The sequence below is a fragment of the Dipodomys ordii genome, unplaced genomic scaffold (assembly GCF_000151885.1).
Source record: "Dipodomys ordii isolate 6190 unplaced genomic scaffold, Dord_2.0 Scaffold5, whole genome shotgun sequence".
NCBI lineage: Eukaryota > Metazoa > Chordata > Mammalia > Rodentia > Heteromyidae > Dipodomys > Dipodomys ordii.
In genome coordinates, this window is record NW_012267221.1 from 13,615,263 (window position 1) to 13,632,559 (window position 17,297).

Consider the following 17,297-nt stretch of genomic DNA (forward strand, 5'->3'; position numbering starts at 1 on the left):
CAGCTCAAGGCTAGCGCTCTACCACTTGAGCCACAGCGCCACTTCCAGCTTTTTTCTTTTTGCTTATGTGGTGCTGGGGAATCGAACCCAGGACCTCATGCATGCAAGGCAAGCACTCTACCACTGAGCCACCTCCCCAGCCCCAAGTTATTAATTTTAGTATAAGGAAATTTCATCCACTCAGGGACATCAAACATTGTCCATCATCTTCCTTTATATTCTTTGTCTCTTTTCCTAAAGGCAATTTAATCATTCATGGATCTTTCTCCATTCACTAGTCTATGATTTCACAACACTGTCTCAAATCACCTCATTTATTAGTCTTCCCTAGACATTCAAAGATTATATTTCTGATTTACTAGTTGAATGCTGTTGAACAGAATAATTGGAATAAGAATGAATCCTAATCCTGACTCACCTTGATAAGTTACCCAAGAGTTTCTATTTCTTTACCTGAATATAAAATCACCCACCACCCAAAGTTTCTATACGGTTTCAGTGACAAATGCAGGTAAAGTGCTTTACATGTTACACACATATACTACACTTCTCCTTTCTTTTAAACCAGATCAGTCACATACCATATGGAAGGGCAGAAGAATGGGATGCTTATACAATAAATGAAGCCCTTATAAATTTGGCCCATAATAAGTGTACTCCATGGTTTTCCAAAAATAGGGAAAATAAGGACTGCTCCAGATCTTATAGTTGTGGCCTTCTACAACATAATTATGCACTGAATCCCTCTATTCTGCCTTAATTGTAAGGGATGAACTCAAATGCGTAGTCAGATGTGTATTCAGTGTGATGGATGATTTTGATTGTCAACCGAATTAGAGAATCGTATAGAAGATTGGTAAAGCACACCTCTGGGAATGCTCATGAGGACGTTTCCAGAGATGATTAATGTAGGATGAAAGACCATCCCATAGACTAAGGCTAAAATAAGTAAAAAGAAATAAAAGTAGAAAAAGAAAATAAGATAAAAGAAAAAAAAATCCTCAGTACAGGTGTTTGCTGTCTGCTATAAGATGAGTAGCCTCTGCCATATTCTCACCACCATAATGGTCTGCCTCACTATGCATAGGCCCAGAAACAATGGAGCCAATGACTAGGGACTGAAATTTGGGAAACTATGAGGCAAAGTAAGTAATTCTCCCCTTAAATTGTTTATGTTAAGCACTTTGTCACAGCAGTGCAAGTTTGACAAACATAGTAAATTGGTATCAAGAACTGAAGTTATCATTGTGATTTCCTGATTGAGTCTTCCTGAAACCTTTGGAAGTGAATTGTGAGAAACTGGGAAAAGATTGTAGAAGCAGGCTAGAAAAACCTAGAGTGCCATAAAGAGAGCTCAGTGGGCAACTCTTGTGGAAGCACAGCAGACCAGAATGCTGAATGAAATGTGTATAAGATTGAGCTCAGGAGGTTTCAAATGAGAACAAGGACTATACTGGGAATCAGACTAGATAATATTTGTGTTATGTCTACATTTTGTCCGTGCTCTAAGACTTCGTAGCAGAGTTAGTTAAATGGTGATGGAGGAAATTTCAAGGCAGCCCAGAATTTTGACTGTAATATAGTTATGGTTGTCTGCTTTTAGTGAAGTTTGCAGGAAGGACTGAGAGCTCAAAGCAGAGCAAATAGAGTTTTAAAACCTGTAGATTCAACAGAGCCAAGGATTATGAACTGAAACTTCTGAAACTGTGTGTCAAAATAAAACCTTTCTTCAGTTACATGTGAAAAGAAACATAAATGATTTTTTTCAAATTTTATACAAATCTATAATGACATATATTTTTATTTAAATATAATATCTCCACTTAAAAAAACTACTACAAGGATGAAAGATTGAAGGCTCATTCCAGCATCCTTTATGATCTTGACATTTTATAACGGTAAAAGATAAATTAAGGGGAAGAAAAGTTAAATGACCTTTGGGGTCATCTGCTAGGCACTCACCTGGCTGCTTCAATTTGATCTTCAATTTCAAATGTTCCCAGTCTTCTGTAGATTGCATGCATGATTTTATCTCCTTGGTAGCCACTTCCTCTGCCATCAAAGCTAGCTACTATGATATTTTCTGTACTTGCAAGGTAGGTGGCCCAGTTCAATCTGAAGATAGTATCTGCTTTTTGACTACAGGGGCCTGCATAGCTGTGAAAATTCCAAGTCATTATCTGTCACAGTTTTTCTGAATCTAATGAAAAGTATTGCATTTATCTTTCCTGTGCACAAGATGCATGCATCTTTCCTTCTTTCCATCATGATTCTGACTCCGAAATCATGCCAGCAAGTAGGTTATCTAGAAGTGAGTTTTTAAAATTTGGCAACAAGGATGTAGTTAATGTTTATTTCCTTCAAAGATGCCCAACAGTTTAAGCTTTGGAGAGAATTATACTACTTCCCTCCCTCCTTCCTTCCTTTCCTTCCTTCCTTTTCTTTTTCTTTCCTTTCCTTTCCTGTCCTTCCTTCCTTCCTTTCTTCCTTCTTTCCTTCCTTCCTTCCTTCCTTTCTTTCTTTTCTTCTTTCTTTCTATCTTTCTTTCTTTCTCCTTTTAATCTTTCTTTTTCTTTCATTTTTGTGCCAGCCCTCAGGTTAAAACTCAGACTTCGGGTGCTGTCCCTGAGCTTCTTTTATTCAAGGCTATAGCTCTACCACTTGAGCCACACCTCCACTTTTGTCTTTTTTTGGTAGTTAATTGGAGATAAGTATCTCACAAGCTTTCCTGCCTTGACTGGCTTCAAAGCACAATTCTTAGATCTCAGCCTTCTGAGAAACTAGGATTACAGAAAAAAAGCCACCCATGTCCAACTAAAAGAGTTCATTGTAAAAGTGATGCACAATCTTGTTAAACAATTTCTGTAATAGTTGGCATAGAAATGTGTTATAAAAATTGCTGATGGCAATTAAGGAAGCATTAACTATCTTTCCATCTCAGATTAAAAATACTCCATCTACAAGTTTGAATTATTAAATCAAGACTTTCTTAAGATCTTTACTGTTGCTTCATCTTATGATTTGCATTTCCCTAAATAGTCATTATAAGGTTGCTCACACTAAGACTCTATAAATCACGATGAATGAATCATGCTAAGAATGAATACTAAGTATATAAAAGCTGAGAGAAAGCCAGGTAGCAGTGGCTCAAATCAGTCATCCTAGCTACTCAGGAGGTTGAGACCTGAGGATTGCAGTTCAAAGCCAGCCTGCTCAGGAAAGTCCATGAGACTCATGTCTCCAATTAACCACACACACACACACACACACACACACACACACACAGAGCTGCATGTGTGGATGTGCGATGTCATACACCTGTGTTCTCAGCTGAAGTGGAAGGATTGTCAATTTGAAATAAACCTGGGTTTTACAGTAAGACCCTATCTCAAAAAGAAAAAAAAATCCTCAAAAGAACTATAACCTTATCACCTTGTATTGGAGAACAGGCTTGTTCAGCATTCTACTCATTAACAATTAACTCCTTGTTAAAATTTTAACTCCCTGTGTTTGCAGCTCTATAATCTATCCCACACATAGCTGTATGAAGAACCTTTATGAGCCTGCTCTGAGTCTGTTGGTTAAATAGATGACCCTATTACATTATTTATTATTTAAGTACATCACCTTTGCATGAGCTACACGATTCCTGGACACATCTTCTTTAGTACCTACTCCCTTCACTGGCCCATCTCCCTTGCTCATCTGCATACCTTCCCAACACAGGGACAAACAACTCATGCTAACATACCTTTGCTAACCTTTTCCCTCTCTTTTTAGGAATGGCATTCATAAGAACTTACACACATATTGTAGTATTTTTATTTTAAAACTAAATTACCATTTTAATTTTAAACAAAGGAATATATTTATATACTTTCAGGTCAGCAAACATTCTTTAATAATCTGAAATATGTCAGCTCTGTCAATGATAATAAATTTGGTAGATTAAGGGCTTGTCTTAATGTTAGATATGTATCAAGTTACTCTTTCCCAAGATTAAGCAATCTCATTTTTTAAAAAATTGAAAACAGAGACTTGGAGCACAAAAGAGGAGAAAAATAACTGAAGAGAAATGGGCATGGATCCTACTTTTCACTTTTCTTTTTTAATTTCCCTATTACAGGGGAGTCAAAAAAACATAAAAAAGGTAATCTTTTCTGAAGGTTGTTTTTAATATTGGAGATAAAGCCCAAAACCAATTAGTGTCACTGAGGAATTTGACTTCAGTAAGTAAAAATTAGACTCAACAAAATCAAATGGCTTATCTGGAGGTTTGAAACACTAGTCTTTCCTTTTCTTTGTGTTTCTATGTTTAGGCTTTATGGGGCTGACCAGCATAGTGAACAAAGTTAGGTCTAACTCTACTATCTGCAACATTGTTTCTCCAAGACACAAAGAAAAATGAGATCTCTGACTTTCAGTTTCTCCTTTAAATGATCAGCCAAAGAACTCACTACATTAGTTTGTTGTCTGAATAAAATAAGGCAAATTAAGCATGGAATTTATGGCAGCCAGCCAGCACATTTATTGCCTTGTTTTGTTTTTAATAAAGGAAATGATGTGTATAATGGCAGGAAGAGTGTGGAATCATGGGTGAAATCAGGACAATTTTAGAAGGTGAAGTTAATTATATTTTTCATAATTAAAAATGTATTTTACTATGCCATATTCTGAATTCATAGAAGTTGAATTCTCATTTACTCTCCAAATGCTTGTGATTTTAGAACTTTCTCTAAGACCTGAAGTTTAGATTATAATAAACACACTCATATATCATGTCTCCTCTTCACCAAAAAGGGAAATGGAAAATACCAGGCAGATACTGGATGAAATACAAGAGAAATCTGAGGTCCTAATGAATCAGAAGAAACACATGGGAGATGTGTGGGCAAATTTTGGAGCTAGAGGATTGTGGGGACTGTTAATGCCCATCCCTTGTTTGCTGAAATTTCCAGGAGGTAAGGATGAAATGGGGCTTGAGAATGCCTGTGAAATTCCCTTGCATTTGGGAATGTAAAGCAAAAGAAAAGTCATACGATTAAGACAGAAGAGGAATAATCTATCTTGTCTATTAGGAAGACGAGAGAAAACACAGGGGGTTTTTTAGTTCAAAATGGAGAAAGGGAAATAGTAATCAGTGATTCTGGAAGAGGGAGAGGATGCTTTGGGATTTATTTTTCACTAACATGTATTGGAAAAAATATGATGGTTAGCTGTTAAATTGCTCCCCTTTTAAATACTTACACTTCTAATAGCAGAGGATATTTCTTGGATTTATCAAAATGTGGAGGCAAGAACATTTGATACCAATATTCTGAATAAACAGAAAGAAAAATTAGTGATTTAAGACAAATTCTATAAGATCTCATCTCTTATTTCTGTAAGTGATGGCATATCTAGCATTTTGTTAAACTGGAATAGTAAAAGAAAAGGAACTGTTTGGATTCAGCACATTTTTTAAGATCTGAAAGTACTATGTTCAATTAAAATACCAGTTAATATTTAAGCAATAAAGTTGTTTGCAATGCATCCATCAAATGCATTGGTGCCTTGTGAAATAAAAGTGCATCTTAGAATTTCTAATGTTTTGTTTTTATGATTCTGTTCTTTGGCATCTGATCTACTTATCTCGTTTGTTTATGGCTTATGTTCTAAGTTTTCCTCCCAAATGTTTTCCTCTACTTGAATTTCTTTGAAGCTGCTTAGAATGTGTAGTTGGCCTTCAGTATATTTTATAATACTGATTTAATAACATTTTTATAATTCCTACTGCCATCCCAGACCACGAGGCTGGGTTCCCACTTTCAGCTGTGATTTACAGGCTGAATCCGGCTGCTCTGAAGCGGATTGTTCTATACATCCCCTGTGATCTGTTCTGTTTTAGCTCCTGTGCTTGATATAACATTGGTTTAATAAAATCTGTCCCTAAATTGCAAAGCAGTTTCTTTTACTCTCAAAGATGAGTAAGACTTAAAAAAAGAGTTTGAGCAGATTTTAATATTTCAAGCTTTAGTAGATTTAAACTGTAAATATTTTTTACATTTTCTTATCTCTAGAGATTACTTCTTACATTCACCATTTTTAAAAAACATGATCTTACAATTATTTTGGTTAAGGAAAAAAGAAAGAATTAGTAGTAAAATCTTTATATAGCTAGAAGTATCTTCATATTTTGCTGAAGATTTTATGCTTCTGATTAAATGCTTGTGAGATAAAAAGGTTAAGTCTCTATGATAATTTCAATAAAGTATCAAACTATCAGTCAGCCATGATATTTTTAATGACTATGCCAAGATTGTCTTTGATTTCCTACTTGGTCTGAATCATCACAAGCTGATTAGAAGGGGTTTTATTTTCTGCCTTTCTGCAAGGTGGATGAATGTTATTCTAGTCTCCAAGTCCCATTTTTCTGCTGCCTGTTTTCAGCACTCCCTCCACCTCCAATTCATAACTCTTCTCCTATAGTGTGAGTGGTTATAGCCATTCCTAGGGGAATCCCCACTCTCATGTTTTCTCACAGTACCATCCTGCAACCACTATCAGGTTTCCCCTTAACTATGGGAATTCCCTGACCCTAAGCCTCTCGGGCTCCTACTGGGGACCATCTGATATAAAATGTCATATTTTATTATTCAGTGTCTTTGCCCTAGCCTGTCAGAGTTACCTCTTGCTGTTCAAGCATGGCTCAGGGCCAGGGAGACTTGTATCATCTAGGATCCTACCATCAACACTGGATCATCATCCCATTCTGACCAGTCAGAATATACATAGTTACAAGGCTGACATGTACCTTCAGTTTGAGTAGCACTGCCTATGATACCCTTTCAAATAAATAGGCTGGATATTTTCTAGTTCTCCTAACATTAAAAAAAAAAAAACTCAGCTAAATCAGTCCAGATGGATTTCTACCATCCCCTGTATGTTGTTAACCAATAGTGGAAGATGCCAAACAAAATATCTGACAAAATTTTTTGTTCAGAGAAACCTATTGCTCTTAGTGGTCCCTGAACAGAATCCATGATTGAACTCTCAAGCCCTGCCCTAGGCTGAGAAGCAAAGAGGGGAAGGAAAACTTCAAGCTCCCCAACTTTTAATGTAATCATTTCAGATATTCTCCATCTCTATTGTTTCAAGACAAAATGTATTAGGTATGATTCAACTCACCAATAGTGTTTTTATAATTAATACTAGTAGAACAGAGTTACTAAGTGGATAAACTGACCTAGCAGTACTGTACTTTCTTCAAGTTCTGTTCCTCTTTGCAAAGCCAATTTTACATAGAATGGCATTAGATTTTAATATAAAAGAACATAAAAGTAGTTGTTCTGTGGCAGACATTTCCATGGTAAAATTACCCTTAGAACTAGATTCATATAATATGTAATGGTTATTTTTCAGACTAAATTATCATATTAGTTCTATTTTATTGTTTTATTGCAAAGTATGATTCCCAAAGAAGGTTAACTTACTTGTTTCATTCAAAATAATGAAGTCCAGTTTTTTGGAAGGCATTTGAACATCCTGTAACATTGTATCCAAAGCTGAATTGTCTTCTAGCACTCTTAGTTCTAAACAAGTACATAAAGCAACAGTAATTCATTTTATTGTGAGGAATTTAGATTACATAATGCCACAATGAGCATGAAATGTAATAACCAGATGGACCTTATATACTAACGATTATAAACCTTGTGCTCAACAGTGTTGAATGCTAAAAGCTAAGGAAAAATCATACAAGGCTATGCATACTATGGTTCTATTCACACACATTTTCCTGAAACCAAATGGAGAGAGAAACAGGAGAAAATACCTTTGTCATTCGAGCTGCTATGTAAAGTATAGAGAGGCAGTCCAGGACCTGTTAACATAACCAGGGAAAGTATATTTTAATAAGAATAGCATATATAACTTCAAAAATAATATTATTTCCATTTAACTTTGATAGAACACACAATAAATATTGCAGTGGGGGCAGAGCTTAATAAATACCAACTGTGTTTCTTTTTATCTTTAAAATAACTGCAATTGGGTGCAGTAAGTACTTCTGGAAAGGTACCAGGCTCAGCAGAATGGGGTGGGGAATGAACCTCTATCCTCCTAGGCATTCTGGGCACATTATCAGTCCTGAGCCTGATCTTTCATCAGTAAGCTTAAGTGAGAAATAATGAATGAGCCCATTCTTTCTTTATCCTTCATATGGAATTCCTCCCTAATCACACCACCTCTCAGACCCTATATTCTCTGGTGGTCCCATCGCTGGAGCCAGCCTCACCTGGGGGAGGGCTCCCTCTGCTCAAGCACCCCCACTTGGAAGAGTCTTGGAGTCAGGAGGCACATCTGTAGTGCCTGTCTTGGATAAGCAATTCCTTCCTGGCAGGCAAAAGTGTTTTTCTCACAAGCCCTTATCTTCACTATTTATCCCAACTGTGGGAGTTGCAGAGAAGAAGGTAATGTAAAGCAAAGCCATTCATTTCTCACGCATTCAGATGATAATATTAACTTAAAGATTAGATAGAAACCACAAGACTTTCATAGACCTGGGTTTGGATCCTGGCTGGCCTAGGACAACATTATTAATGTCTCAATTTTCTCATATAGAAAAGGAGGTGAATAATATGATTTTTTTATAGTTTCCTAAGGATTAAACAAAATCATGTATGTCAGTTCTCAGCACAGTGCATATGACAAAGCACATGTCCAAGAAATGGTGACAAAAAGCAGTCACAGGAAAGAAGCGTAAAGAGTTATATAATAAAGAGACAAAGAGAAACTCAAATCTCTTTTTTGATGTTGCTAATGCTTTTCAAAATATCCAGATTCTAGCCAGGTGCTAGTGGCTTATGCCTGTAATCCTATCTATTCAAGCAGTTAAGATTTGAGGATCCTGATTCATAGACAGCCCAGGCAGGAAAGTCTGTGAGACACTTATGTCCAATAAACTACAAAAAAAAAAAAAAAAGCTGGAAGTGGAGTTGTGGCTCAAGTGACAATGTTCTAGCCTTGAGCACAAAAGCATCTTGGCCTTGAGTTCAAGCCCCAGGACCAACACACACACACACACACACACACACACACACACACACACACAGACACACAGACACACAGACACACAGACACAGACACACAGACACAGACACAGACACACAGACACACAGACACACAGACACACACACACACGGGGGAAGGAGCGAGAGACACACATGCACACAAATCCTAATTCCTTCTCTCATTTTGAGAAGCAATGAAACACAATCTTTAGAAGAGAAGGCTCATGAGGCAAAATCCTCCCATGCTTGAATCTCATTGCAGTTTTTGTGTGACCTCCATTACTCTCTGAGTCTTTGCTCCCAATCCAGGTTTCTTCACTTGTAATACATAGTAGCAATAGCATCAGAAGATAAGGCAGAGAGCATGTTGAGTGACAGGCACTATTCAAAGTCTTCCATTTAAGGAATGAGTGCACAAATAATCATTTAAAATCCAATTATGTGAGTACGTACAAACAAAAGTCTTTGAAGAGAAAGGAAAGATGTTTATACTTAACATTAAATGTAAGTGGACAGAAAAGTGATTTTAAAAGCTCCTCACATTCGAAAGGAGTGAGCTGAACAGAGAAGAAAGAATGGGCACTGGACAAGGAATGGGAATGGAAAGGAAACCTTAGGTGTGGAGAGACAAGCCCAAGAGGAGGTAAGGAAGCTGCCTGGAGAGGAGAATGGAGGGTCATATACACCTGCTGAGAGCCCAGGGAATCAGTGTCTCTCCCCTCTCCCCCTATCAGCATAAACTTACCTGAACACCTCAGCTGATAATACTTGGCCTGTTTGCTAAAGGACACCGAATAATACTGACACCTTTCTGGGTTGAGATCACAACTAAGGCATGTCACCTTTGTGTGGTCATTAAGTTGGACTCTGTAAAACCAACAGTGGAATTAAATATATGAAGAAAGAGTACATGAAAGAGGAAATTGAACAATGTCATAGTCTAGCTTCAGAGGTATCAGAATGGCAAAACAATCCTTATGAGCTTCTTAAAAAATATTAAGTCCAGACATCAATAATGATTTAAACCTCCCATTGTTTGGAAAAGTCACAAAATATCTGATAAAGACATGGTGATTGATTTATGAGAAAAATAAATACACTTGATAAACAGTTCCAGCTTAATGTTATTGAGAGCATGATAGAAAAAAAGAGATTGCTCATCAGCTCAAACACTAAGGTTGACAATTTGACAGAGATCTTACTTATAAAGATTTCTTCCTCCTGGCATTCCTTTATATTCATTACTGATGTAGTATCTGGGAAGAAACAAATGTATATTAATTAATCAGCTACATCCCCTGAATTCAAGCCCAGACATGACCAGTGTATATGACGCAGCCCAAGGCCTGCCCTACCTCCACACTTGTTCCCTAGACCTTCTCCATTACCTCCTGAGCCCTTTCCTTTGTACTCTTTTATTTTTTCTTAACAGACTAAAATGTATGAAAGAAGGGATTTCTTCATTAACTAAAATCACAGATAAAATTCAAAAGAATTTTTTTCTATGGAAAATATGACCATGTGGGCTTTGGTGGCTCAAACCTATAACCCTAGCTACTTAGGAGGCTGAGATTTGAGAAATGCTATTTGACAAACTCAGACTCATCTCCAAATAGCCAGCAAACAAGAAAATGGAGTAGAGACATCACACAAGTGACAGAGTGCCAATCTTGAGTGAAGACTCTAAAGGAGAGTACTCTGGCCTTTAGTTCAAGCCCTAATACTTGCATAAAAACAAAAGAAAAGAGAAAATATGACTGAACAAGTAGTCTGAAAATGAGCTCCTTGTAGCTATCCAGTTTTCCATATTTTTCTATTCATAGCATAGATTACTAAGTGGTACGGACCTTTTCCTCCACAGAGTGCCAGAGCCATATCTTAAAACAGTCTTCAAACACTACTCTGGGCAGCGGCAAAATTCCTGTGTATGAGTCTGATAAAGAACCATAAAAGTGCTTGGGATTCTAATTTGAAAAATGACATTTGCTGTTCCAGCGACTCAGGTATAGTAGTGGATAGCCTTCTCCAAGCTTTCCATTTTCCAAAGAGAAAAGCTACGACACAGGCAGATAAAATTGCCTTTCCCAGCCTGCCAGAAATTCAGTGCCAGCAGAAAGTTCACAGAATGCCCCCAGTGCTCATGTAGCGCTTCAGGACGTTCTGGTAAAAGAGGCTGCAGTTCCCGTATTGTGAAGCAGGTAAGAGCAAGAGGTAGAGCTGCTTGGTGGCATGATATCAAATCTGCTGAACATATGTGAAAATCATTAAGGCTTCCGTATGTTAAAAAGAAAAAAAAAGATTGAACACATTCCAAATAGACTACTCTCTATTTGTAGGAGTTTTTTTTTCTTTTTTTTCTTCCTACTTCTGTGCAAGGAGGGCATGCATATAAAGCCTGGGTTTGTATTCTACTGGTGATTTGAATACTTACAGATAATTGCTGGTCACAGCTTCTATCCGAACTACTTCCCAGGCTCCTTCAGTAATAAATGTGCAGTCCTGATTGGGCTTTTAATAAGACATTCGTGAGACTCTCTAATCAAAGTTAAGTAGAGGATTAAATCATTTCTATCAGATATTCAAATAATCTTGAAGACTGTTTTCTGTTAAAAATGATCTTTAAGTAGTTATGCAAAGGGTTTTAATTCAACCTGTCAATTAATGTGAGTACAATGCATCATGATCAACGTCACCAATTCTATCATTTTTCCTTGAGATGTGTTAGGTATCCACATCCCAGCTTACCTTACTCCAATACCACTGAAGAATTTTGAATTAGCTTATTTGTATACACTGACTTTTCCAAAGTATTTCCACTGTCAGGTAGTTTCAAAAATAAGTCAACTTGGAATAGCATATGTAAGACTACTTACTTTATTTTCTTTTTGGAAAAGGCATATGTGTCTGTAACCTTCTTTATTGCTGATGACCTTGTAGAAACTATTACCATCAGAGGTAAAATGAGGTTCTGCTGGTTTAAACTAGAAATAAAATAACAGAGAACAAAAAATGTTAAAACACTAGGCTCATGTCAGAATCAAATTTAGTTTTATAAAATCCTCCCAACACCTGTGTTCAAACCTCTATACTGCATTTCCTTACCAAATAAAACTACAGGGTATCAGAAAGACAATCATCCTACAGTGAAATGTGAACAAAATGATCAAACTCATGGGGAAATTTTGGTGGACAAATGAGAATGAACATTTACCCCTGCCTGGGACTCTTTTTTTTTTTTTTTTTGTCAGTCATGGGGCTTGAACTCTGGGCCTGGGTGCTGTCCCTCAGCTCTTCAGCTCAAGGCAAGCACTCTTACCACTTGAGCCATAGTGCCACTTCCAGCTTTCTGGTTGTTAATTGGAGATGAGTCTCATGGATTTTCCTGCCTGGGCTGGCTTTGAACTGTGATCCTCAGATCTCAGCCTCCTGAGTAGCTAGGATTATAAGTGTGAGCTACCAGCTCTTGGGACTCTTGGTATATAGATATGGTTCTGCTATTTTGAAGCATCTTCTCTCCATGAAAAACCATGATGTCAAATGCTGGTGGCTCCCGCCTGTAATCCTTGCTACTTAGGAGGCTGAAATCTGAGGATAACATTTCAAAGCCAGCCCAAGCAGGAAAGCATTCTTCTCTCCAGTTAACCACCAAAAAGCCAGAAGTGATGCTGTGGCTCAAGTGACAGAGCCCAGCCTTAAGCAAAAACTGCTAAGGAGCTGCAACCAGGCCCCAACTTCAAGCATCAGCGTACACACCACACACACACACACACACACACACACACACACACACACACACACACACACACACACACACACACACACACACAATAAGGATGGTGACTTCTGGTCCCATGTTTGTAAAACCTAGCATTTATCTTCACTCAGAAAATAAATTCCTTCAGTGTCACAAAAATACTTGCATGAAATAGACATACAATTAATTGACTATTTCAGGTTGGGTGTGTTTAATTTGGGAGAATTTGAACCTTTATTTACAAGCTTCACTTTTGAAAGTCAAGCTTTCAAAAGGAAAGCTAGACCATCAGTGATGTCTCTTGTATATTTCATATGGAAGCATGCATATAGTTACTTTTATCAAAAGCTTTTTCATTTTCCTAAAGATGATCAACATTTTTTACAAGAAAAGGTTGCACAGAAATATGGAAGAAAATTTTCTTTTTCTTTCATTTCAATAAAAGACAGTACTCAGAATAAAATGCAGTTTGAGTAAGAGAGTGTCTGTCCCAGCCTGAAAGGAATATGTTGCTTTACAATTTCCCTTTCCTAGCTACATTTGAGAGCAGGTAGGAGATGGTCTTTTAAAAATGTTGGTTCACTTCACCCTCGATGTTGCCTCTCTCATCAGCTCCCATTTGGGGAAGGAAGACAAATGCTTGCCTCTTCTATTTAGTAATTCGAAGTGAATTCATTTATGGAGCAAGCTGAGGCGTGCAGTACACTTGGTGTTCTCATTACAGAGCTCTGAAACACATTCCCCTCTCCAGACCTGTGTTCACAGCCTTATCTTTTTAATACATTTCCCTGTTTCCCCTGGATGGAGTTGTGCCTAGTAGAAATGTGTGAAAAGTGGCATCTGTCTGGTTAAATACAGAGAGGAAAAAACATATTTTTTTTTCTAAGAGTCGTGAGGAAGTGTAGCGTGTCTCTTGCCATGGAGGAAACCACTTTTCATGTTGGCAAACCTCTCCCCTCTGCCCAATCAATGCCTGAAGAGAAAGGACACGCCGATGTTACCAGAGTTCTGAGCCCAGCTGGAGGCAGTCATCTTCCTGGACGGTGGCCTCGCCTCCATCACACAAGCGATGTAAAATATTTACATTTTTGTGTGTGTTGCTTTATTTCCCTCTCAAAGGATTAATAGAAATATTCATGAAAGTTAGATGCAATCCATTTTTTTTTCATAGTTGTAGAAGGTGTCATAATGGCTGCAGTTCTGTCCTCTACCTGTCCTTCTACCAAGGGCCATCTGACTATTTAAAGCATCACCTGTGGCCCTACAAAGTGATCAATATAGACAGATAGCTGAGGGCAGCCATGAGAAGTTTACATGTCCTGTCTTGTTTCATATGATTTCGTGAGGCTTCTGTGGCCTGTGGGCTGGATGTTCCCCACCCCTGATAATGTATTCCGTGGACTGATAACAAGGTAGTTGGTCGTTCTACATGGTGGGTATGAGATGCAGAAGGAGTGAGAAGCAGAGGAAGCTTCTAAAGGCCACTATGCTTTCTGGAATAAAGTTCTGCATCTGAGTGCCCAATGACGTGTGAACTCACATGAGTATGATTTCCTCCTGAGAGGTGTATCGGGCATTGTGTGGTTGTGCTGAGTTTCTGCTAGTTGTAGGTGCATCTCCTTAGGCATTTTTCCAAGCTGCGATCGAAACTGTGCTTTCTGTCTTCAAAGCACATAACTTCAAATATGAGGTCAACAGGCACAATCAGCATCCTGGCTGCCTTTCAGCAGTGCTTGCTTTTTAACTTACTGGAAGCTACAGTTTTCCTAGAGTACGTGTTTCGTGCTCTGTTCTTGACTTTGTCTAAATGAGTCTGTTACACATTGTTCATTAAAAAAAAAGATATTATCATAAGGAGCATTTCCAATATTTTGAGAAATAGGTCAACTAGTATCTCTACCATTGAGAAATAATAGAGTCATAGTATAGAAAATTACTCAGCTCTGAGGAGCTGACCCATATATATTCTGTAACTCATAGCACTTACTCTTCCAACCCAGCCTGTAGTACTTGTTTCAACATGCTGCTGTGCCTAGGAAGGAAACAAAATACAGTGACAGCCACTTCAAAGAGAAGTAAGATGATGAAATCTCTTCTCAAGACACAATTTGTGGGAAAATAAGCAACTTTGCATTTAAAATGACAAAATGAAAACTCTCCATTCATACATTTCTATTAGTGTTAGCAATTTTTAGTGAAATTACATTCAATTATTTACCTTTCTTGCCAGGAGCTCTCTCTTGGCTCCATCCCATACATATATTGTCCTGAAGCTCCACTGATATTTTATTTATAAATTCATATATTTATTATCTTTAAGTAGTTATACAGAAGATATCATTTTAACCTGTCCACTGATATTTAGCTTCAACAGGTACAGAACTGAAGATTATTTCCTTCTCCTCCCCACGTTCTCTCAAGTGAAAAAAACTGGGAGTCATTCTAGATTCCTATTCTTCTATAGCTCCCTTGGTCAGCCCATCTCTTGACTTCTCTATCTGTCTCCTCTGTCTGACTGCCTTCTTGTTCTTGGCAGGTTTCCCTTGGTCCACTGCCATGGTCTCCTAATTGGAGATGCTGCTTATCATTTCTCCTTCTGTTCTACTATCCACCATGCTTAGCCCCTACTCCCCTTGCAACAGTTCCAGTCCCGTCATGACACTCTTTCAATGTAAAAGCTTAAAAGAGTTCCTATTCCTTACAACATAAATACAGATGCTTCAGATGTCACCTGAGCCAGAATTCTATTGCTAATTCTTCAGAATCGCACATGAGCCTGATCTGCTATCTCTAGCCTCAGTTTCCATTTCTGTTCCTCTTATCCAGCCTCAGTTACAAGTGCCCATAGTTCCTGCAAACTCTCACTTATCACTCTAGAACCTTTTCCTCGGTCCACAGCTTAGAAGGGTCTTTGCTCATATCTACTATGCTCTGTTTCCCCTATGCTATTTCCTTATTCTGCTCTAACTGGTCACAGCAGAACTGTCTTTTATCTCTCTTCATCTTAGGTGCCTGGAATAAAGCCTTTTATGGCACTATATCCTGATAGGATGATGATTTAATTCTCAAGAAACAAAGATTTGGGGTTTTGCAGTTGTAGTTCTAGCTTTGTCCTGTGACCTGATCAAACTCCACTGAGCTTCAGTCTCAATAGGTCCTCACAGACTAAGTAGTTAGTACATGATAAATCTTATGGTGTATTTCCTTCCTTCCTTTCTTTTTTGTTTATATTTGTTCTGTTCCTTTCTTGTATTACTAGGTATTCAACTCAGTGACTCACACTTGGTAGGAAAAGAGTCTACAACTTGAACCACGCTCCTCATCCTTTTGAATTTATTTTGTTACTCAGAATATGTGCTAATTTGGGGCCACGATTTGATTTCCCTACTTTTGACTCCTTAGTAGCTTGGATTACAGGTATAAGCCTCCTATCTGGCTTAAGAGTTTTTTTTTAAATAAGATTCACAAACAGAAATGAAGATAGAAATGTTATTTGACTACATATATATACATACATTAGCACAGTTTAGAACATTATAGGCAATCAGTATTTCCTCCATGAATTACTAAAGGGAGAATTAGGATATGGGGTGCTCCAGCCCTCTGAGATGAGAGACAGCACTGTTCCCAGTCAGGTTAGAAACTGGGAGGGGAGATTTAGAGACATGGCACACGGCCAGAAAGGTAGGCATGATAATGTTCTTAGCAAGTACCAGCAAGCCTCTTCTAAGTGATATCCCTCCTGAGGTTAATACCTCTCCACGGAGCATCTGTGGAACTGCCAGCCTGGCTGAATCTTACTGTCTTCGGGTTGTATTAACAAAGTTTGTCTGTGTTCCTTTCCTACTTAAAGACATCCATAGGGTAGTAATGAATCTGTGGCCTTGTTTTATATATATGGCCAGTCATTCTCCACCCTCTACATTTGCACTTTTAAATCACCCTTCACTGCATTTGCAGCCCCTGGCCCACTTTGCATTTTTGTGTAATATCATCTCATTCTGTCTTTCAGGTTTCCAGTCATGCTTTCTCCTTCCTCAGGTGATCATATGTGTAATGAAATGGGAACAAAGGTAAAACAGAATTTTACCTTTAGATATCATGTTATCTAACAGGCAAGACTGAACCAAAGCCTCATGGTTGGACACATGTCAGGAGAAGGGATACTCAAACTGTGGGCACTAGTGGCTCACACCTGTAATCCTAGCTATTCAGGAGGCTGAGATCTGAGCATGGCAGTTCAAACTCAGCCCAGGCAAGAAAGTCCATGAGACTCTTATCTCCAATTAGCCACCAAGAAACCTGGAGCAGAGTTGTAGAGCACTAGCCTTGAGCAAAAGAGCTCAGGGACAGCACCCAGGCCCTGAGTTCAAGCTCACCAACCAAAAACAATTTCAAAAAAATACAAGACCAAAACAAAACCTACACTTTCCAATCCCCATCTTTTCTCTCCCTGAGATCACTTCTTTTAGAAGTACAGTATTCCAACTGTC

General features: G+C 38.1%; 1 protein-coding gene across 2 annotated transcripts in view; it reads right to left on the reverse strand.

Annotated features, from left to right (window-relative positions):
- Window positions 1–17,297, reverse strand: part of Dpp4 (dipeptidyl-peptidase 4) — an 84,472-nt gene that overhangs the window by 19,945 nt on the left and 47,230 nt on the right. For both annotated transcript variants that reach the window (XM_013029126.1, XM_013029133.1), the window contains exons 12-20: window positions 14,792–14,836; window positions 11,924–12,031; window positions 11,482–11,558; window positions 10,253–10,306; window positions 9,796–9,917; window positions 7,814–7,861; window positions 7,473–7,571; window positions 5,248–5,317; window positions 1,963–2,157 (exon numbers count right to left, since the gene is read on the reverse strand). In XM_013029126.1, the coding sequence (XP_012884580.1) occupies window positions 1,963–2,157; window positions 5,248–5,317; window positions 7,473–7,571; window positions 7,814–7,861; window positions 9,796–9,917; window positions 10,253–10,306; window positions 11,482–11,558; window positions 11,924–12,031; window positions 14,792–14,836 (818 nt within the window). The remainder of the gene's footprint in view (window positions 1–1,962; window positions 2,158–5,247; window positions 5,318–7,472; window positions 7,572–7,813; window positions 7,862–9,795; window positions 9,918–10,252; window positions 10,307–11,481; window positions 11,559–11,923; window positions 12,032–14,791; window positions 14,837–17,297) is intronic.